General features: G+C 53.6%; 1 protein-coding gene across 2 annotated transcripts in view; it reads right to left on the bottom strand.

Annotated features, from left to right (window-relative positions):
• Positions 1–12,544: 12,544 nt before the first annotated feature.
• The window catches only part of GNG7 (G protein subunit gamma 7), a 138,465-nt gene continuing 127,719 nt past the window's right edge, over positions 12,545–23,290 (bottom strand). For both annotated transcript variants that reach the window (XM_061422774.1, XM_061422775.1), the window contains 2 exons: positions 19,288–19,406; positions 12,545–15,898 (listed from right to left, as the gene is read on the bottom strand). In XM_061422774.1, coding sequence (XP_061278758.1) covers positions 15,773–15,898; positions 19,288–19,368 — 207 coding nt within the window. In that variant the 5' untranslated portion in view covers positions 19,369–19,406 and the 3' untranslated portion in view covers positions 12,545–15,772. The remainder of the gene's footprint in view (positions 15,899–19,287; positions 19,407–23,290) is intronic.

Below are 23,290 nucleotides of genomic sequence, written 5' to 3'. Positions count from 1 at the left end.
CCCTGGGTGTCCACACCTGGGTTTTGAGGGGCTCTTCTGGGCATGATGAACCCTGCCCCTGACCTTTTGAACATCTATTACCAGGTGGCACTGCGGCCTGGATTTCCACCCTTTGAAATTCTTCTTAGTCTTAGGTTATGTCTGCAGAAGCCTCCAGAAAAACACAGTCAGAGTTGGCAGGATCTGAGCTGTGAGGAGTTGGGGGAGCTTGGAGAGGTGGCTCCTGGATCCCCCAGAAACCATCCTTCCATTTTTCAGCTTGGCAAACTGAGGCCCAGAGGGGAGGGGGAACTGTGAGAAGCGGATGATGCCGCCGGTCCCCTCTTGCCCCTCTTTCAGCCCAAACAGTAGGTTCCCACAGCCAGCAGCCAGGGTGGGGACAGGAAGGTGGGGACCATGCGGGGGGAAGTGGGGAGGAAGCCTGGGGGGAGATGGCCTGTCTGCGTCCTGGAGACAGAGAGTGAGGCTAGTGGCCCAGAAACGCCCACCTCGGCAGACAGACACACTCACGGTGACAGAGACCCAATCTGGGACACACAGACATGCTTCCCCTTCCTGTCTTGGTTCAGAGGCTTCCTCCCCAGCCTCCAGATGGGGCTCCTGGGGTGCCTGCCCTGCCAGTGTGTCTATGTGTGTGTGTAGGTGACATGCATGTGTATGTTTTTGTGTGTATGAGTGTACCTGTGGTTTTTTTGTGTGTAATTGTGTATGTGGACACTTGTTTAGCTGTGTGTGCATGTTTTTGTGGGTGCCCATGTGTGCACTTGTATGAACACACGTGTGCTTCTTGTGTATTTATAAGTGTGCATGCATGTGTTTGTGTGGATGTGTTTTGTGTGTGTTTCTATGCCCATGTATATTTTTAGGGGCCACATCTTGCAGCTTACGGAATCTTTGTTCCCCAACACCAGGGATCGAACCCGCGCCCCCTGCGGTGCTCAGAGTCCTAACCACTGGACCACCAGGGAAGTCCATGTGCATACGTATTTTTGTATTATGTCCACACACGTGCTTTCATGCTCATGTGTTTGTGTGTTGTATATGTGCTCACAGATGTGTGTGTGTGTTGGAGAGGGAGGCTCCAGTGCTCCAGGTGTCCCCAAGACCCAAGCTTCATATTTGGGGACCTGGGGTTTGAGGCTACTTGCACACGCACAGACACACGCACAGATACAAGCAGCAACAACAAGGGGAATAATAGTAACAGCTGGCATCTCCTGTTGCGTTACTAAGTAATGGGCACTTTTCTAAACACCTTACTTTCAGGACTTTCCTGGTGGTCCAGTGGTTAGGACTCTGACTTCCAATGCAGGATGCTACAAGGGCCAAAACATATAAAACAGAAGCAATATTGTAACAAGTTCAATAAAGACTTTAAAAATGGACCATTAAAAAAATACCTTTTAAAAAAATCTAACTTTTTTTTTGAAGACAAGTCTATAGAAATCTAATTTGTAAACAGTAAGTTTATACTTTTTAGGTGTGTGATTTGGTGAGTGTGGACAAAAGGATACAGTTGTATAACCCTTACATAATAGAGGCTGAGAGCAGGCCAACACTCCGGACTTCCTTCCCTTCCTGCGCTTTGCATAGTCCAACCCTCCCCCACAACCAGCCCCTGCCACCACCCATCTCCCCCATCCCTAGGCTTCAGCCTTTTTCAGGAAGTCACATACACAGGATCACACAGTATCCAGCCTTCTGAGTCTGGCCCTTGAACTTAGCACAGGGCAGCTGAGACCCATCACGTTGCTGCCTGTGTAAGCAGTTTGTCCCCTTAAAAAAAAAGATTACCATTCAGATGCCATGAAATTCACCCCTTTGAAGGGTATAATTCAGTGGCTTCTAGTGGATTCAGACTTGTGCAACCATCATCTTTAATTCCAAAATATTTTTATCACCCTCTAGAACCAGCCTGGCTCCACAAGCAGGCACTCCCCAGGCCTCCCCGCCACCCCTGACAACCAGAATCCCACTCTCTGTGTCTGTGGATTGGCCTGTTCTGGACATTTCCTATCAAAAGGATCGCATCCTGTGTGGCCTTCTGGGTCTGCTTCTCTTACTGAGGGTCAATATTTCAAAGTCAGTTTGTTTTATTGCTGGCTAATATTGTATGTATGGCCTGACCTGTTTACCTGTTCACTTGGGACAGATAACTGGGGTTGTTTACAGTTTCTGGTGATAAAGAATAAAGCTGCTAGTGGGGTCTGGGTGTGGAGCCAAGTAATCATTTCTCTTGGATAGACCCAGGAGTGGAGTCACTGGGCCGCCTCCCGTGTGTAAACACCTCACATTTCTTAATTTATTCCTCATAATATAGGAGGTGAGAACTATTATTGATCCATCTCATACATAAGGGAAGTGAACGCTTCGACAGATCTCTCACACTTGCACTCGCGCGCGCGCACACACACACACCTGCTGGCTGGGATCTTGCCTCCAGCACCCATTGGAGACCCGCCAGGTCCCACGCACATGTCCAGGGCTCCCCACGGCGCATACAGCAGACAGCGTAGTTGTCACGCCCTACACCCCCAGAACAGACGCCGGTGGGGCTTGCAGACCCAGACGTGCTGCAGACACACTGCGATTTGTTCATCTTTCCAGCCAACCCGTCTAGTCCTGACAGTAATTAGCTCCCAGACTGGCGCGGAGACGGTGAACAGGCTCAGAGTCATCGCGGCGGCCCCACGCCCACAGGCCACCGGCACTCGACAGTGAGTGTGTGTCCAGGCTAAGCCCCCACCTCCCCACGCCAGATAACACGGACAGGTCCTGGTTAGTATGAGGTGGATTATATTATGTATGAGATGGATCCCAGGCGAGGGATTCCCACCCACTCCCTAGAGCTAGCCGGGTTCCCGCACGCAGGCCTACGGTGCCTTCCACACGAGATCATGCCCGTGAACTTGTGCACGCCCGCACCCCGCAAGCGCGCGTCCCTGAGGGCGCCCGGGCACTCTGCGCTCCGGGAGCGTGCACTCTCGCTCCCCGGACCCGCGTTGGCAGCGGTAGGGGTGGCGGAATGGGAGGGGCCCAGCAGGATCACGCCGCGCCCCGCCCCGCCGCCCGGGCCGGAAGATCTGCGGCGGCAGCGGGCGCTGGCGTCACGGGTTTCCACTGGGGCCTCCGCGCGGGGGCCGGGATTCCCTGGCGCAGAAACGCTTGTGACGGCGGCGCCGGCCTGCGTCGGCCGCGCGGGGAGGCTGGACCCGGCTGGGATGACATCAGCCCCAGCGTTTGTGGAGCCGGCCTGGGAGGGGAGGGGGAACCGGAGAAATGAAAGTGACACGTGCGCCGCGCCTGGTACCTGCCCGGCCGCGGGCTGAGCGCTGGGCTCCGACCGGCCCTGAGCGCGACCAAGGTCTCCACTTCACAGATGCGGAAACTGAGGCCCGCGGGCCCTCATCTGTGAGACTTGCCTGCCTGGGGCATAGGCCGTGGCTCAGTCTGGAGTGAGGGTCCCTGGCTGGAAGACCCCTTTGCCTAGGGCCATTTGGGGTCCGGACCCCCAATTGCTCGTCTCCCTCTCTTTTCCGCAGCAAGCGGGCTCAGAGAGGCCTGGTTATCCTGGCGCCACCCAACAAGTCTGGCAGTCAAGCTAGATCTGTCCACGCTGTTGGTCTCTCTCCAGTCCTGGCCCCTGCGGTGGCCAGAGGCGGTGCCCGCGTCTGAGCCCGGGCGCCCCGGCTGGCCGGCGGGGTGTGCCCACCGACTGGCTGCCTCTGTGCTGAGGACAGGACGAATGGACTCTAAAAATAGCCTGGGAGGAGGCGAGGGCTATTTTTAGCCTACGTGGCTCGGGCCCTCCCAGTTCCCGGGTCAGCAGCCCTCGGGCCATGGCAGTGAGGGTGGGTGAGGGACTCCAGTTTCCAGGGTCCCTACGGCTCCTGGGCATCCCGACCCCTCTAAGTCCCTTGATCGCCCACCAGGGAAGCCTCTTCTGCGCACAGCCAGTCCTATGTGTACCGGCTGGGAAGAAATTGGACCTACAGCGGGGAAGGGGGGAGCGGGGGTGGGGTGGGGAGGGGTTGCCCGAGGCCACCTTTCTTGAAGCCCCACCCCCTTCTCGAGCCGCCCTAGCCTTTTGTTAGGCGAGGAGGCTGCTTTCTATTTTGGGAAGGTGTTGGAATAAATTCCCCGGCTAAAAATAGCCGGTTTGGGGATTCCTCCACCCAGGCTAGCCGCCCCGCCTCTCCTCCTCCTCTTCCTCCTCCTGGCTGACCCAAGGCTCGCCTGGATTTTAAAGGGCAGACGGGGACACATAGCCCGCAGGAATGTGTGTGTGTGTGTGTGTGTGTGTGTGTGTGTGTGTGTGTGTTGGGGGGAGGGGGTCCTTCCCTGGGGCAAACCTGGATTGGAGAGGACCCTCCTTCCACACTCCGCACCCCGCTCCCGTTTCCTGGTTGTGGGGGAGGGGCCTCTCAAGGGCGTTCCCACGTTCCAGGTGAGCCAGACGTTCCGGGCTCTCGGAATCTATGACATCCCTCATCTGAATTCCATCTCCAGGACAGGGTGGGGCTCCCCACACTCACCTTTCACCTCCTCTCAGGGTTGTGACGTGTCTGCTCTGCTGAGAATAGGTCTTGATCTCCACACTCTGGCAGGGGGACTTTCATGTCCCCAAGAGGAATATCTGCTTGGGGAGCGTACACCGAGGTACAGAGGACCCAGGGCAGGAGTGGGACCCATCTAAGGCTCCTTCCCTGATAGTTTTACTCTCTCCAGCTTAACCGCTGGGCAACCTTGGAGTAGTGACTTCACCTCTCTGTGCCTCAGTTGCCTCCTTCAGGAAAACAGGGTAATAACCACAATAGAGTTATTGTAAAAACGTGAGTGAAGAGATGAAAGAGCGTTGAACAGTTCTGGCAGGTGATGGAGCGGGTGGCCCCAGAAAAGATGTGGTGATGGGATGGCTGGAGCCAACAGGAACATTTTGGGTTCTGGCTGGCTCACAGTCCTTGAGGGTCTCAGGAGTGACCTCATGCTACACATCAGGAAACTGAGGCCCTGGGATCATTTCACGGGCCAAGGGTCTCATGACTGGATGATACATGGGAGTCCAGAGCCATGTCCTGATGCTCTGGGCTCTGACCTAGGCCTTATTCCAAAGCTGCCTTTTGCATTCTTCCATCTGTTCCTTTTCTCACTCAGCAAATACTTGTTGGGCATTGTAGGAGTTTCCTATTGCTACTGTAATGTCACCACAAACAACACAGATATATTCTCTTAGAGTCCTGGAAGTCAGGAGTTGGAAGTCCCTCTTACTGGACTAAAATCAAGGTTTCCGCAAGGCCAGCCACGTGTCTTCTGGAGGCTCTCAGGGAGGATCCATTTTCTTGCCTTTCTCAGCTTCTAGAGAGGGTCCCATCTCTCCCTTCATAGCCCTGGAACACATGCTCTTTCTATTACTTCAGGCATCATATCACCTTCTCTAAGTCACCTGCCTCTCTCTCTTTCTCTCATAAAGACCTCATGATGACTTCGGCTCCTCCAGGGAATCCAGGATCATTCCCATCTCAAAGAATCTTTAATTTAATCCCATCAGCAAAGTCTGGAAAATAGTCTGGCAATAGAATAGGACATCTTGGCAGAGAGGGGGCTTATTAAACCTATCACAGTTATCTGTCTTTGGCCAGACTCTGCTGGGTGCTGGACAACAAGACACAAAAGCTGGCAGATGCTTGCTCTGGTGGATCACCAGGATCCATGGCAACATCCATCAGGTGGTCACAATGTTGAACACGTGATTATAAATAGGCTTGCCAGATAAAATACAAGACACCTGGTTAAATTTGGCATTATGGATAAGCAACATTTTTTTCATATAATACTAGTATATTTAATAAAGTACTTGGGACATATTTAGTGAAGGCTATGGTTTTTCCTGTGGTCATGTATGGATGTGAGAGTTGGACTGCAACCAGTCCATTCTGAAGGAGATCAGCCCTGGGATTTCTTTGGAAGGAATGATGCTAAAGCTGAAACTCCAGTAGTTTGGCCACCTCATGCGAAGAGTTGACTCATTGGAAAAGACTCTGATGCTGGGAGGGATTGGGGGCAAGAGGAGAAGGGGACGACAGAGGATGAGATGGCTGGATGGCATCACTGACTCGATGGACGTGAGTCTGAGTGAACTCCGGGAGTTGGTGATGGACAGGGAAGCCTGGCGTGCTGCGATTCATGGGGTCGCAAAGAGTCGGACACGACTAAGCGACTGATCTGATCTGATCTGATCTGGGACATACTTACAGGTAAAATAATTTTTTAAAAAGTATATATGTATTTCTCATTTAATATCTGACTCATAAAAAAATAACTATAGTACTCTGATGGGTGATTAGACCACAAGTTATAACTTGGCAGGGAAGGGTCTTAAGGCTAACAAATAATCCAATACGTGTGTTAGAATGACAGTGACCTGGGTGTGGAGAAAGAGACCAGGTACAGACGCAAGTTTCGCACCCAGGAGCTCACTTACTGTAAGAGGTTTCTTAGAGCACTGCCCAGCCTCGGGGTGGGTGGGCCCTGTGCGAAGCTCCGCCCCTTGAGCCTGTACAGGCGCGTCCTCGCTGAGAGGCTTGGCCAATCAGAAGGCGAGTCTTAAGGTCAGGGTCTGAGGATGCGCGTGCCCCCTAACTCTGGTTTGTTCTGCGCAGCCTCCAAGGGGTGGGACCTGGAGGGAGGTGGGGTTTCGCTCTGGCTTGCAGCGAAATTGGCCCTGGCACTGGAGGGGAGCAAGGGCTGCTGGAGCCTGGGGCGGTGGACGCCCGCAAAGGCCCCTCCTAGGCCTCAGGCCGGAGGGCTCGGCCCCTCAGGCCGGTCGGCGGTCCCCAGGCCCAGGAAGCAGGGCGAAGGCAAAGCGCCCCTTCTGAGAAGAGGCCGGGTCCTCCTATGCGGCTGCCCATCTTCGGAGAAATGGGCAGGAAATGGAGAGGAAGTGGCGGTGGGCCAGGGGGGCCTAGGTGCTGGGATGGAAGGAGGCGCTGCCTAAACTCACCCTCCCTGACTTTCCCCCTCGATCACGGCGGCCATGACAGCGGGTGATCTCCTATGTTTATTTTTTACTTTTCCTGTGGTGCTGAGTGATACTTGCAGGCCTCTTGAGGGGAGTCTGGCAGGGGAGATAAGGCCCAGGAACAGAGAAGTGCCCCGGGGCTTAAAAGAGACAGTGATCACGTAGTTGATACCGACCTGGGTCCTGGGACTCTGGTCAATAGAAATTGATAAGAGGCCAGAGGAGGAATTCAGGCAAGGCTTTATTGAGACTTGTGCGGCAGCCCCAGGCAGGGAGAATAAGTAGCAGTTCCTTTGCAGGATCCCCGAGGGGGTGAACTGGTCCTTCAAATGGGGTGAAGGTAGGGGTGGATGCAGGAGGTGTGACTTAGGTGGCCTGCCCACCCCCGTGGTGGTGCTGTGTGCAGGGATCCTGAACAGGACCCCCTTTTCTCTAGCACCTCAGAAGTGGCAGTTGCCTTTTGGCCTTTTTGTACTTTTTTGTTCCTAATTTTCCCAGCTGCACATGTGTACAGTTAATTTTTAGTCCGTTGTAGTTTCTCTGTCTTGTGTTGCTATAGGAGACAGTTTTCCAGGTTCAAATCACAGATCCCTGCCTGTCTCGTTTGTCCCACAAGCCAGTGGGATGTCAAGGGCATTACAGCATCTTAAACTGTCAGCCAGAAGTTCAATGTGTTGGAGGCTTACTATGTACACCTATTAAATATCTTCATAACAACCTCCATGCTATTAATTATCCTCATTTTTCAGGCAGGGAAATGGAGACTCAGAGAATTGAGCTGCTGAAGTCCTGCATCTAACCTTGTGGTAGAACCTGCCCTGCTTGTTTGTTTTTCATCTCAGGGCACTGCCTCTGGTTGGGCTGCTCTCCGAGGCCGTGCAGACCCATTGCCCAGCTGTGCCCCTGTCCCCACCCTCCCGAACAGTCACTACAGTTACAGGAAGATACTGGGTTCCAGGATCTTGGGCCCTCCGGATCTGAGGTTCCTTCTGAAGTCACAGAACCTCCAGGAGTCCACAGAGGGAATGTCTCAAAGTGTGCTGGCCAGGAAGGAGACCAGACACGAAGGGCAGTTCCTCTCTGCTCCAAAGGTGGCCGGGAGGAGGCTGGCAGAAGGTCAAGGGAAACAGGAGTGTTGGGGGAAGGGGGGCTTCCACTACTTCCTCCCAGTGGAAGGATGATGCTGGGAGAGCAGTTGCTTGACCCAAGGCTCAAGCTTTGTCTTTCTTTCACCCCTAAGCCTTGCACCAGATGAGGGACTGCAATTCTGACCCCAGGTTGCAATTCTGACCCCAGACAGTGTGCCCAGACTATCCTGTGAAACTTTGAGCCCCTGGTCTGAGAATTCCTCTTCTCTGGGGCAGCTGCACGTGGCTTTGAGCACGGGGACGTGAGTGTTTGCCAGACTCATCTAGATTCTCCTGATAACATGGAGAGTGGGTTGGGGGCTGTGAATGCAGAGTTTTCCCCCTAATGTTCTGTCGAGTGGAAACTCCCCCTTCTGCTTATAGCTCATCTCCTACTTAGGACTGGAGGCTCTTGAAGAGGGTGTGTCACACGTACTTGTGCTCAATTTGTGGTAATACGTTTTCTTTATAATAGGCGAGTTAACAGGCATCACTGAGACTGACTATGGAAACCGAATGTATAAGAAAGACGGGACCCTAAACACCTGCTGGTTGGCCCAGCCGCCACACCACCACTTCGCTTAGGTGCGAGACGCAGACTGCGTTCTGACCACGGGGAAAATACCTTTGTCCGCTGTGGCTTTGGAATTCTTCCCAGAGTGATAAATTCTAGTGAGAAAGAGCCCTACGTTCTTAGGGCTGGCTCTCCAGTGAGGCCTTGCATCATTCTTTCCACTGTAAACTGTGCGGCTGGCTTCTCCTGATCAGCCACACGTGTACCGCAGAAAGGGCTGGGCCTGACGTGGCCACCCAGGGGCATCACCCTCGTCCTGGAGATTTTGCTGCCGCCTCCAAAGGCCCCAGTCATGTGGGATGCTGGTCCCTCATCTCTTGGGCACTCTGGGTGGGGAGACTGCATCCTGAGCCACCTCATTGGCTGCCTGGGCTCTAGCACAGACCACTCAGCAGGGCTGGGAACCGGCGAGGGGCCGGGCTTCGGAGGCGGGACCACCTCAGGGGAAGGGGCTTGAGGCTGGCCGCGAGTCAAAGGCGGAAGTGCAGATAAACAGGATTCGAGTCATCGTTTAGATAAGCACTTTTGCTTCTGCACCACAACCTCCTGGAAGGCTTGCTTACACTTTCCTGAGCACAAAAACAAACTTTCTAATCATAAGTAACATGCGTGCGACGTGAAGTCTGGCTGGTAGGACTTGTTATCTTTCTCTCATTGATGTCAACCAGTTTCCAAAAGTCTCTCTTAAGTAGAGGTTACTGGTTCATGCATAGAATGTTGGATGTGAAAACTCAAGAGGGATGGGGCTGTGGGGCAGGTGGGCATGGAGATGTGCTGCCTGCAGCCCTTCAAGGAGAAAGGGACGAGTTACCCTGGCTTCTGGAGTGTTGTCAGTGGACACCCTTCAGCTGTCAGCTCCTTTAGGAGATGCAGAGAGCTGCCCGGCCCCAGGTCCCTGCGTCCTGGAGGCAGCCTGTCCAATGGCTGATCCAGATGGAGCTAGAGAGGCCTGCCTTTGGGTTCAACAGAGGAGTTTCTGCAAGACTGTCCTAGCTCCAGGGCTCCTCTGGAGTAGCCTGAGGCCCCCTCCTTTCTCCTCCACATGTGGTGACCCCAGAAGTCCTTTCTAATAAGCACTGTGAACACAAGGTAGACTGTTTCCATGAGAACCCAACCTGCCCCTGTAACACAGGGACAACTGTGCATGCATATGTGTGTGTGTGTGTGTATGTGTGTGTGCATGAACTTGACATTATGGAAATGGTGAAAACAGACACAGAAAACAGACTTGTGGTTGCCAAGGGGGAGGTGGTGGAGGGAAGGACAGATTGGGAGTTTGGGGTTAGCAGAGGCAAACTATTACATGTAGGATGGATAAACAGCAAGGTCTTACTGGATAGCGCAGAGAACTATATTCAGTAGCCTGTGATAAACCATAATGGAAAAGAATATTAAAAAAGAACATATATGTGTGTGTGTCTGTGTGTGTGTATAGATGGAGCTAGTGATAAACAGCCCACCTGCCAATGCAGGAGACAGAAGATCCCCTAGAGAACTTCTCATGGCAACTCACTGGAGTAGTCTTGACCTGGACAATCCCAAGGACAGAGGAGCCTGGTGGGCTACAGTCCGTGGGGTCACACAGAGTCAGACACAACTGAAGCAACTTAGCACGCACATAACTGAATCACTTTGCTGTACAGCAGAATTAACACATTGTAAGTCAACTACAACAAAAGTTTTTAAAAACTTGTACAGTTCAGGGAACCTTACTCAGTGCACTGTGGTGACCTAAATGGGAGGGAAATCCAAAAAAGGGGATATGTATATGTATAGCTGATTCACTTTGCTATATAGTAGAAACCAACACAGCATTGTAAAGTGACTATACTCCAATACAAATTAATTTTAAAAATAATTTAAAAATTAATTAAAAATTTTAAAATTAATTTAAAAAATAAAAAAATTTACTTTATTTTCTTACTTGACAAAAAAATGTTGAAAGAATAATAGCGCTCGTCTTCCAGAACTATCACAGGATCTTGACAGCCCCTAAGGTTCTTTTGACATTTTGAGCTAGTGTTATCAGTGTGAGTTTCATCTCGGTTGTGGCTTGTGCCTCTTATCATCATGAAGAAACCCTAAAGGTCTCACTTGATGTTTTTGGTCTTGCTCTCAGCTCTGAAAAACTAAGCGCCCATAGTTAGAGTGACTTGCCCAAGCTTCCCAGGAGGCCAAGCAGGTTCCACTTGTTGAGGTTTTTCAATGTATCAAAAAGACGAAGAGGAAGAAATGTAAAAATGGGGTGAAGAAATTGTATAAGAGAAAAATGTAGAAAAATTGGAATACACGATTCAAGAAGTGATGAGAGGATTCATAGATACAGCAGACATAGGAATTCACTGAACTATGGTCAGGTGACTGGCAGCAGATTTAAAATTGAGTGATAGATCTGGTCTTCTTTTTTTAAAATATTTATTTATTTGGCTACACCGGGTCTTGGTTGTAGCACACGGGATCGTTTAGCTGTGGCTTGTGAACTCTTAGTTGCAGCATGCGGGATCTAGTTCCCTGACCAGGGATGGAACCTGGGCCCCCTGAACTGGGAGCTCAGAGTCTTAACCACTGGACCAGCAGGGAAGTCCCAGATCTGGTCTTTCAGTCCCATCAGTTGGTGCCTCTCACGTCCAGTTTCTTTTGACTAGAGCATCAGGGTCTCAAGAGGCTCTAAGGCCAGTTACACAGGTGGATGTAGGGTCTGGCACCTTAATTCTGTGTTCTTGCCTCCATATTCATGTCCCATTCTGTACTACTCAGTGTTTTGTGTTGATAAATCAAAAGAACAAATAAGTATGATGTGTTTGAATGAACCTTGTGTTATGGACCTGGCTATGGAGACTGCCATGACGATGTGATGGTTCTATCCCTGAACATCTGAGTTAAGATGAGCCCTGGTGGTCCAGAGGTTAAGACTCTGAACTTTGGGGCTTCCCTGGTTAAGCATCCGCCTTGCAACGTAAGGGACACCAGTTCGATCCTTGGTCTGGGAGGATCCTACATGCCGAAGAGCTACTAAGCGCGAGTGGTGCAACTACTGAGCCTGTGCTCTAGAGACGATGAGCCGGAACTAGTGAGCCCACATGCTGCAACTACCGAAGCTGGCACGCTGGAGCCTGTGCTCTACAGTAAGAGCAGCCACTGCAGTGAGAAGCCCACACACTGCGATGAAGAGCAGCCCCTACTCACCACAGCTAGGGAAAGCCTGCACGCGGCAACAAATACCCACCACAGTCAAAAAAACCCCTCTTCTTCCTGGGAGTCTGGGTGATGGAGAGCAGGAAGGGGCCAGATTAAGATTTTCCCGGGCTCCAAGTTCTCATAGGAGCATGGTGCTTTCCCACGACCCTCAAACCTTGGGACCCATGGCTTACATGTGCCAGAACTTCAGATAGCTTCCCTCTGAATTCTCTAACTGAATTCTCTAACTGGCTTCCCTGGTGGCTCAGTGGTAAGCAATCCACCTGCCAGTACAGGAGGTGCGGGTTTGATTGCTGAGTTGGGAAGATCCCCTGGAGAAGGGAATGGCTACCCACTCCAGTAATTCTTGCCTGGGAAATTCCGTGGACTGGGGAGCCTGGTGGGTTACAGTTTATGGGGTCACAAGAGTCAGACATGATTTAGTGACTAAACACCACAGTACATTCTCTAACCAGAGATCAGAAACTGAAGGTGACTTGTCTGCCTCTTGGTGTGGGGGGGAAGAGGAGGAGTTGGGGTGGCAGGGCAGCCATCACCACTGTCACCACTGTGGAAGCCAAGCCCGCACACCCCTCCCGGTCCCCGTGAGAAGTAGCCAGGGAGCCAAGGAAGGGCCGGAGGCGGGAGGAAAGGAGCAGTGAGCCTTTTTATTGTGGATTAATTCACTCGGTAGTAACAATTCCACACAATATTAAAACACTGCAGGAAAGTGGGTGTGGCACACCTGGAATTTCCTTTTTTTAATCAGAAATAAAAACCACTGGACATCCACACACAGATGGGGTAGAACCTGCTAGAACCACAGATTGCTTCTGAGAACCTGGTGACCAGTCTTTACAACATTTGGCAATAGTCTCCAGGGACGGGGGCAGGTGGGGGGGAAGTGGGCGGGGTGTCGATGTATGGCTTTTCAGGGGACCCAGCCGCAAGCTCTTGAAGGACAAGCGACCTGTGGTGGCCTCCCCATGGCCCCGAAACTGCCCCTGATCACTCAGGCTCGGGGCGGAGGTCTAATGACTGTTTCCTGCCCACCTGGGGGCTGGAGCTGCATGAGCTGCCTGGAGGCCCAGTGACTACCAGACAAGGCAGTCAGGACATCAGAGAAAGAAAAAGCACCTTCTGCACTTCCATGGGGCTGGAGGTCACAACCAAGTTACTTCGTTCTGGGCCTAGGGGTCGCCTTTGGGGAGGATGGGGCAGGGGCATGGAATGGGGGCTGGGCCAGGCCCAGGGAAGCACTGCAGGCTCCAGAGAGGAGACTCAGCCATTGCCCAGCACCGCCGTGTGTGTGTGTGTGTGTGTGTGTGTGTGTGTGTGTGTGTGTGTGTGTGTCCCTAATTCCCTCGGGACGTGGCTGAGAGGCACTAGCCTTGTGGGGCTCTTACAGTCTCCAAGACACCCTGAAAGCCGTGTTTTCCTGCTGACATGCATGCCAGAAAAGCACAAGCAGAACAGCGTCCTGTGTGCCCCGATGCTCCAGGCCTACCCTAGGGACTCTGATGTTGAAGAGGAAAAATAAAAAAGGGAAAAAGCGCTTTTTCCTCTGCTGGAAGGAAGTCCACAGCAGGGTTCCTGCTGCCGCCTTCTCCCGAGCTCAGAGGCTGTGGGTGGGTACCTGGGAGGCAGCTGGGCAGGTGTGGCCATGGGGTGGGGGCACAGTGGTCCCCATGCTCTCTGGGCCTCAGTTTACCCAGACCACTGAATCCCTGGGGTCTCAACCAGGGGGGAGGGTGGAAGCTCTAGCCCAGGTCTGATTTTGCTTCAGGGTTTGAGGCGGTGGGTGGCCATCGGCTGGCTGAGCCTGGAGCCAGCGATGGGGCTGCTGAATTCAGGTTCCCCCCACCCCCTCTGCCAGGGGTCCTGAGCTTTGCTTTCTGCTGGCTTCTCCAGGGTCACTTGGTGGGGACACATGATGGTGCTGGCAGGGCAGGGGCTGGAGAGAGAGGCAGGTCTGGGTCCGGGTGCTCCCAATGAGATCAGGACCACTTGTCCTCTTTGGGACCTGGCTGTGGGAGCCTGGGTCAGTGGGGGCTCGGGAAGAAGGCTGGGTGGGCGCGGACTGAGCTCTGGCTCAAGGGATTAAGGCTTCTGTCCCAGAGCAAAGGGTGACGGGTTAGCAGATGGCTCGTAGGCTGCCCTTGCTGCCCCTCTGCCCCTCAGGCTGAGCCCCGCTGTGCCATGGCTGCCCCAACCCCTACCCCTGGGGTGTGCCCAGGGTTTCTGGAATAGGCTTTGTTTCATCCTGCTGTTCTGCCAGGGGTGGGCAGGTGGGGCCTCCCCACCCTAGGCTGCAGTGTAGGGGTCAGGGGCTCGGGGGCTTTTCCCAGTCCAATTGCAGGTGCGGAGGAGCCAGGCTCCCTGAGGCCCCAGGTGCTCCCGGACCAGCCGGAGAGAGCTGGGTGCTGGGTGAGGGGAGCGTGGCCCTGGGTCTGCACTCTGGGGGTGCTGGGCATCCCACCAGCCTGTGCAGCCAGGTGAGGTCTGAGCCCAGGGGCACGAGAGGAGCGGAGGCTCTGGGTCCTGCCAGCCCACGTGCCTTGTGCTGGCTGCCCAGGACCCTCGCGCTCAGCCTGGGAGCCTGACACCCCAGGCCGTAGGAGCGGGAGGCCCCTGGAGCTCAGGCCGTGGGGTCCTGGAAGCTGCAGGTGGCCCCGGCAGCTGAGGAGGGCAGGTGTGCATTCGGCCAGTCCTCCAGCCTCCTGCTCCTTGAACCGTCCATATCACAGCATAGGAAACAGCCATTGTAAAAAGCCCACCGCCCCGTCCCTCACTGGCCACTCCAGGACACTTTACAAACACCCCGGGTGGTCGGGTGTGAGTGGGAGTGGAGCACAGAGAGTGCCTCTCTGTGTCCGGGCAGAGGCTCCCATCTCCACGGCTTCTGCAGCGACTTCCAGACAAATCCCACACCTTTTCAAACCCGGAAGCACCAGGCACCCCGGGCAGGTCTCCCCAGGTGGCATTTCTGTTGGAAAAACGGCCATGGAGATGCAGAAAGTGGAACAAAACAAAACACTGAGAAGCTAAACAGGGCCGTGGCCTCTTAACTGCCAGTGCCAGTCTCCTGCTTAAAACTAAAGAAAACACAGCTGGACGTCACAGTGACCGGGGCCACAGGCTGAAAATCCCTTTCTGGGGTGGGCGGGAGCCTCAGCGTGGCTGGAGGGTGACACAGGCCACAGGAAAGCCACGCAGTGGGGTGGCCCTGGGGGACAGTGTTTCACAGGCAGAGCTCCCCTCCTGGCCCCTACCATCCACGTGTGCATTGTTACATGACCTGGCTTTGCCTCAGATTCAGCTGATGACGCCTGATCTTAGTGGTATGGAATTACAAGGTTTTAAATGAAAAGGAGAAAAATTTCCGCAAAAGGGTGCATTATGTCCCTCCCCCCAACTCCCACCCAATGTTACTCCACTGAACAGCCTCCCACCTCCCCAGAAAAGCATCGCATCATCCACTTGGCAGAAGCCTTCCCAGCAGCCAAAGGTGTGAGACTTGCCACCTGCTTGGGCCGCCCACGCCAGTGGCGGATTCACCCACCTCCTTCCCTTCCCCGCTCCGGCCTAGTTCCGCCCCAACTACGACTCAAATGGCAGTTCAGTTTTCAGAAATTGTCACCACATCGCTGGGGCATGTCAGTTTTTCCCCGTTGGAAGTGGCGGTGAAGCCCGGCCCCTGATGGGGCTGCGATACTGGGTCTGGTAATCCATTTGAACCCAGATGGTAAATTTTACCCCATCTGGGCAGTGGTGACTGTTTGCATTTCTTTCGGAATTAAGAGTTTTCCTTGATTTGACGCCCTGGCTGGGGGAAGGGGAGCGGGGTGGAGGAGTTGAGCGAGCGAGACAACCAAGCTATAGGATAATACAAGGCTTCTTGTCCTTAAAGGGGTTCTCGGAGGCGGGGACTCCCACCAGCAGGGGGTCGTTCCGGGCGTGCTGCTCACAGTAGCTCATGAGTTCGGAGGAGGCTTTGGAGACCTGGGTATGGGCACAGGAGGAGAGAGGAAAGATGAGAAAGGGCCGAGGCTCCGTGTCCCCAGAAGCCAAAAGATGGAGACAACCCTAGTGCCCGTCACCTGAAGACACACACCGTGTCCCACACACAGGGGAGCACCACTCAGCCACAGAAAGCAGAGAAGCCCCGACACTTGGTACCACGTGGACGGACCCTGAGGACACGATGCTCAGTGAGAGACGCAGACACAGAAGGATACACAGGGTGTGACTCCACTGACAGGAAACGTGCAGAGCAGGCCAATCCAGAGATACAGAGAGTGGGTTCCTGGTTGTCAGGGGCTGGGGTACTAGGGGGACGGTGACTGTTAACGGATAGGGGGCTTCTTTTTGGGGGTGATGGAATGTTCTGGAATTAGGTGGTGGTGATGGTTACACAGCACTGTCAACACACAAAATACCATTAGTGGTCAATTTGATGTGTATTTTACTGGAATTTTAAGATTAAAGAAGCAGCTGCAGGACTGAGCCCCCTCCAGCAGAGCTTGTGTGGAGTCTGAAGGGAAGGTCAGGGGAGGGTTGGGTCTAAGTCTCCATGTCCATCCAAGAAAGGACCTGATGGGGGACAGCCCAGCTGGCAGGTGGCCCGGCATGGGGGACAGGCCCTTCAGTGGCTGATTCCTGTGCTGTCTGACCAGTGGGGTTGCCGTGGCCATGGTGAGGAAGCTGACACTTAGGACCCCCTGCATCAGGGTCCCCAGAATAGGAGGGAGGAGAGGAAGGGACTGCCCAACCGGCGCTGGGGAAGCAGACCTGGGGAGAGCAGTGGCTGGTGTCCGGTGCAGGGAGGGCAGGGGTGGGGGCAGGCTGCACTGTCCAGGCTGCCCGCTCCAGCCCCGTTTTGAGTCTGGGGCGCAGGCACACCTCTGCAGCAGGGGTGCTCTGGAAAGTCTTCAGAGGAGCCTCTGCATGGGCCCTGGCTCGGATTCTATGGCTCCGCCTGGATCCCTGCAGACAGGATGCCATGTGCCTTCAGCCTCATCTCCCCGCCGCTCCCTCGGGCTGGCCCTGCGGTCCCTGGTTGCTGTCTTGGGGCCACAAAACCTCAGGAGGCACTAGGAGGGAGATGGGTCATGCCTGACTCTGCTCCTCCCCATGTTCAAAGGCTGCCAGGGAGCCCTCCCAACATCAAACGGGTGGGTGAGTCAGCGATCTCTGCCAGGGTTGGGACTGGCGGAGGAAACCACTTCAACCGGGCTGCTCTGTCTTCAGCCTTGAGGAATGCTTTGAGTGCTCAGAGTCCTGGAACATTCAGACGCCTCGTGGGGGGCCCCCAACCCCACCCGGGGGTTGCAGCGACCTCCTTCTACCTGGCTGGGCTGGAGGTGCAAAGCGCTCAAAGATCCTCCCCCTCCCACCACAGGGCCACGGGGCGAGTGTTTGCACTGAGCAATGACAGAGGATGACGGTGCTGGGGGAGGCAAGCCGTGAACAAAAACATGGGTGATGGCTGATTTTATGTGCTCACTTGGCGCGGCCATGGGTACCTGGTTGTCTGGTCAAAGGCCAGCCTAGATGTCTCTTATTATTGTTGTTTGGTTGCTCAGTCATGTCCAACTCTTTGAGACCCCATGGACTGTAGCCTGCCAGGCTCCTCTGTCCATGGGATTTCCCAGGCAAGAATACTGGAGTGGCTGGGATGCCATTTCCTTCTCCAGGGGAATCTTCCCAACCCAGAAATTGAACTGGGGTCTCCTGCATTGCAGGTGGATTCTTTACCAGCTGAGCTACCAGGGATGAGATGAACGTTTAAATTTAGACGAGATTAACATTTAAATTTATGGACTTTGAATAAAGCAGATGACATGCCCTAATGTGGGTGGGCCGCATCTGATCAGTTGAAGACCTTAACGAAAAAGACTGTTTGATGGCCTTGGAACTCGAGCTGCAGCAGCTCTTCCCTGGGTCTCCAGTCCATTGTTCAGCCCTGCAGACTTCAGAACTGCCAGCTCCACGATCGCGTGACCCAGTGCTTTAAACTGCCTCTTACGCTCCCTCTCTCTCTGTAATATATCATCGTATATCTCTGACTAATGCAGTGGGCAGCTGGAGCCTGGCTAATGAGGGAGCGTAAACCACCAGTGTCTTCCAGACAGATACTCCCTGGCCCTCGCCCGGCCACCTGCACAAGCTGGGGTCTGTGGCAGGAGTCAGCTGCTTGGAGGCAGCCCGGCATCCTTGGCAAAGTGGATGGGTTTGGTGAGAAGATGATTTTGAAAAGTGGCAGATACTTTTCTTGTGTAAGAGGCCATGACTGGCCCATTGGTCCTTATTCTTTGAAAGGGCTGGATGTCATCCTGATGTCCACTTATGGACTTAAGATTCAGCTACATAAATACATGTATCCCTCCACACATGGGAGCATCCCTCAGCCATGAAAAGGAGAGAAGCCCTGACACTCGCTAACACATGGACAGATCCTGAGGACATGGTGCTCAGTGAGAGAAGCAGACACAGAAGGACACACGGGGTGTGACTCCACTGATGGGAAACGTGCAGAGCAGGCAGATCCACAGACACAGAGAGTGGGTTCCTGGTTGTCAGGCTGGGGAGGGGATGGGGGTAACTGCTAATGGGAACATTTCTTTTTGGGGTGATGGAATGTTCTGGAATTAGTCATGATGGTTGCACAACATTTTCAGTTCACCAAATGTCATTGAATTGTACACTTTAAAAATGGTTAACTTTATACAAATAATTAAAAAAAAAAAGCCTGCAAGCTGACTGCCCAATTATGCAGTATCTTATTTTGTTTTGCATGTTCCTGGTCTCTGATGGGTTAAGCATTTGTGAGGAGTAACTGCTTGTCTTTTTCTTTTTCTTTTTTTTTAGCATAAAAATCAAACATGCTTATTTCCAAAAATGCAATCCATGCAGAAGTGGCAAAAGTAAACATTGAAAGGCCCCACGTCCTCCCTTGCCCAGGGCCAGGTCTCTGACTTTTCTTTGCATCTGTCATAACAAGGGAGTGGCATAGAGCTCTGAGGATGAGGGGCCAGAAGAGAAAGTGCCTGCCTCACGTTCACCCTCTTGGAGGGGCCCCATCCGGCCTTCTCTGGGGCTATCCAGGGATGGACCCCAAGGGCTGAAGGGCTCACAACAGACCTTGAGGCCTGCCTTTGGTCTCACTGTGTTTATGAAGCACACTGGCACATCTACCATCACAACAACCCACAACCTAGCTTAATAGGTGGTGTGTCTTTCTGCTGAGACAATGGAGGCTCAGAGAGGTTAGGCAAGTGGCCCAAGGTCACACAGCAAGAGGCACAGCCAAGTGCAAACCCCCGCTGTCCTGCTAGCCTCCGTGCCCACCTTTTGCTGCTGGTGTGTCCAGCGGCCTCTCCCCTACTCACCTTAATGCGCTCAATCCCAGCTTCGATGCGGAGCTGCTCCACCAGCTTCCGAGCCTGGGCTATGTTGTTAGTGGCTGACATTGTCTGCCATCAGCTCTGGGCCCCCGTTGTCCAGAGAGCTGGGTGGGGAACAGATGGACATGAGCTGACTCTTAAAGTCCTGGGACTGCAGGTAGGGGATGGTAAGGAGGGATGCGTCCCCCTTCTGGAGCCTTCTGGGGCCCCTAGCCTGGCCACCCTGCAGTCATGATGCCTATGTCCTCTGGGTCGTGGTGGGTGCGTGCATGTCCTTCAGTCGTGTCATGTCCAACTCTTTGCAACCCCATAGACTGTAGCCTCCCATGCTCCTCTCTCCATGGGGAGTGGGTTGCCATGTTCTCCTCCAGGTGACCTTCCCAACCCAGGGATTGAACCCAGCCCTGGTGAGAGGTCTGGCCAAGGGCACCTTCTCCCACAGTCCCCTCCATGGTTGGTTGGGGTTGAGTGCTCCCCGGATGTGACCACCCAAGGGCCCCAGGAGAGCTCACAAAAGCTCCGCCTCCACTCCTGGCTGGCTCAGAATGGAGGGGCTTTGTCTGATTCCTGCACCTGCTCCTCCCCCAACATGGCTGGCACTGAGGCCGGTCATTCTCTCTGGGGGGCTGTCCTGGGCCCTGTGGGGTGTAGACCAGCCCTCTGGATGCCAAGAGCACCTCCAATGTGACAACCAGAGATGTCCCCAGACATGGCCCAGTGTCCGATGGAGGTGGAGTTGCCCAGGACTCGACCCCTGGCCCTAGATGCAGGCAGATTACATGAGCAGCCTGTACCCATGGGTCCTGAGTACCCTACTCTTCCTCTGGAGGGCCTGGGCCAGTTTCCTGCCTTCATTTGGTCATTTGTCCAGTGAATTGAAATGTAATTAAATATAAAATGTCTTGGGACTTCCCTGGTGGTCCAGTGGTTAGGACTCCTAGCTTCCAATTGCAGGGGGCCTGGGTTAGATCTCTGGTCAGGGAACTAGATCCCACATGCCACAACTGAGAGTCCTCATGCTGCAACTAAATAAAAAAGATCCTGCATGCTGCAGCAAGATCGAAGAGCCCCTGTGCTGCAGCTAAAACCTGGAGCAGCCAAATATATAAATATTTTTTAAAATACCCATTTCCACCTGACTTACATCCATGTTCAATTAGTTATGAAAATGCTCTTTAGATGGGACCATGTGGTATGGAAGGCTTCCCTGGTGGCTCAGACGGTAAAGAATCTACCAGCAATGTGGGAGCCCTGGGTTCGATCCCTGGGTTGGGAACATCCCCTGGGGGAGGGCACAGCAACCCACACCAGTATTTTTGCCTGGAGAATCCCCATGGACAGAGGAGCCTGCTGGGCTACAGTCCATGGGGTTGCAAATAGTCAGATAGGACTGAGCAACTAAGCACACACACACACACGGTATGGGGCCTTTTGGGACTGGCTTTGATTTTCACTTGGCCTCATGATCTGGAGCCCCACCCCGGCAGCTGCGCTCATCAAGAGTCCACTCACGTGCAGGCCAAGTGGAGGTCCATGGTGTGGACCCTTCACCTGTCCAAGGATACCTGCACCAGTTTCCGGTTCTGGCCATGTCAGCACAGAGCTGCAGCAGGCATCTGTGTGCAGGCTTCCGTGTGAACACGAACCTTTATTTCTCAGAGATAAATGCTGAGGACTGCAACTGCTTGTTGACTTTTTTTTTTTTGAAACAGCACCTGTTTTCCAGAGTGGTTGCACCATTGTATGTACCCACCAGTCATGTATGAGTGATGTTAATTTATTTTTATAATTTGGTCATGCGAATTTTTTTTTCTTTTCCTTAAGGTGATTAAAAATCCTACCTATTCCATCAATCCACGTTTAGTGAGCCCTAGGATAGAGGTTCTCAATTGAGATCATCCTGTCCCCTGAGGATACTGGGTGACGTCTGGAGACATCTGTGGCCGTCAGGACCTGGGATGTTGCTCAACACTGACAGTGCCCAGGGCGGCCCCCCACAGTGGGTGACCCAGCCCCAAACGTTGACAGCGCCAAGGCTGTGGAATGGAATCTGATCCCAACTCACACTAGACAGCAGGATAAACCCTGATGGTCAGATGGTGTGAACCAGGGTGACTCCAGCGTCTGTGAGTCACCTCCCCTCCCTCCCACTCAGACATGTATTTATTTATTTGGCTCCTCTATACACTTGCAGGATCTTAGTTCCTGGGCCAGGGCTTGAATCTGGACCCATGGCAGTGAAAGTGTAGAGTCCTAGCCACTGGACTCTGCCTGAGAATCCCCAAGGTGTGTATTTAGGTGTGAGCAGCATCTGAGGACCTCAGGGGTCACATGGTCAAGGAACCCAGTGTCCTGTGGGGTCCATGGGATCCCTAGTCCGGGGCTCTCACCCAGGGAGATCCTGTCCCCAGGAACACTGGGCAACCTCTGGGGGTGTCTGTGGTTGTCATGACTGGGGAGGGGCTTCTGGCATTGAGATCAGAGCAGAAAATGACCTAACCCCAGTGAGCGCATTGTCCGGGTTGAGGAAGCGCCCAGTGGGTCTGCATAGTATTAGTTTGATATGGAGTGGGTAGAGCCCAGGTTCAGGAACCAAAATTCATGGGTCCCAGGGAGCCACCTGGCCAGGCTGGCACTGACCCAGGCCATTCAGCAGAAGCGCGTGCTTCTGTCATGATACACGGCGCCTCTGTCTGTGTCCCAGTCAGTAGAGAGGGGCAGTTGCCGAAAAGGAAAGGCAGATTCCAGGTTTTCAAAAAATTTCCCACTGGGCAATGAAAAGAAATAGACTGGGGACTTCCCTGGTGGGCCAGTGGCCAACACTGTGCTCCCAATGCAGGGGGCCTGGGTTCGATCCTTGGTCAGGGAACTAGAGCCCACATGCTGCAACTAAAGATCCCCTGTGCTGCAACGAAGACTGAAGACCCAGAGTGTCGCAAACTAAGACCCGGCACAGCCAAATAAATATTAAAGACAACAACAACAAAAGGAATGGACTGTGGAAGTGTACATCCTGGATGGCCCTCCAAGAAATCACTCAGAGTGAAAAGGGCAGCCCCCAGAGTCACATGCTGTGTGGTTCTGCATACTGAACATCTCTGAGATGTCAAGGTAGTAGAGACAAGGAGGGATTCCTGGTTTCAGGGGGGCGGCGCCCTGGGGAAGGGTCTGGGGAGACAGGTGCACACCAGGGGTCCTCACTCAAGAGCCAAGTATCCAGACTGTGTGTGTGTGTGTGTGTTGCGGGGGGGAGGTTCACAGGTCTGCCAGGGTAGGGGGATGAACTGGCAAAGATCTTAATACATGCACACACGTCAAACCTCAGGAATCTGTGTCAACAGGTGATACAGGGCCTTTCTGTTGGTGATCTGATATAACCGTGTGTAAATCTATAGTGATCTCAATCCAAGTTTCCATTAAAAAAAAAAATCCCTTCTGTGCTGCTGCCTGCCTACCTACCTCTCTGCCAGACATCCTGGCCCCTCTCTGGGCCAGAAAAGGCCTGAATGTGTCTGCTCCGGGTGCGCGGGGCCCACGTGTGGGCTCCCAGAGTGCTCTGATTCAGCACAGTGCTTCAAAGCGGCCACAAAACATCCAGCTCAGGGAAAACCGCCCTTGGTTCAACTTAAAAATACTGAAATTACTCAGTGCTAAATATAGACGCTGACAGAGAACAAACGGGGTGGCCCCATGGCGTGTTTTCCTTGGAAGGCTGGGGAGTACTGCTCAGCACCCACACTTGGAATGTCCACCAGGACCCTGGGAGCCCCGAACACCCTGTGGGGCCACCCCAACCATGGCCTCCCTCGTGGGCACTAAGCCCCTCAGCGCTGCTGGCTTCCTCTTCTGGACACGATGCCCTTAAGAGGTGCCCTCCAGGCTGGGTTATAACCCCGGGCACCTGGGGACGGTCACAGGGGGCTCCCTTGGGTTTTGTGTGCTTGTGTGCAGGTATGTGTGCACACATGTGTGGGTGAGTGTGTGTCTG

The sequence above is a fragment of the Bos javanicus genome, chromosome 7 (assembly GCF_032452875.1).
Source record: "Bos javanicus breed banteng chromosome 7, ARS-OSU_banteng_1.0, whole genome shotgun sequence".
NCBI classification, from domain to species: Eukaryota; Metazoa; Chordata; class Mammalia; order Artiodactyla; family Bovidae; genus Bos; species Bos javanicus.
This window is presented reverse-complemented; position numbering and strand designations above follow the sequence as displayed.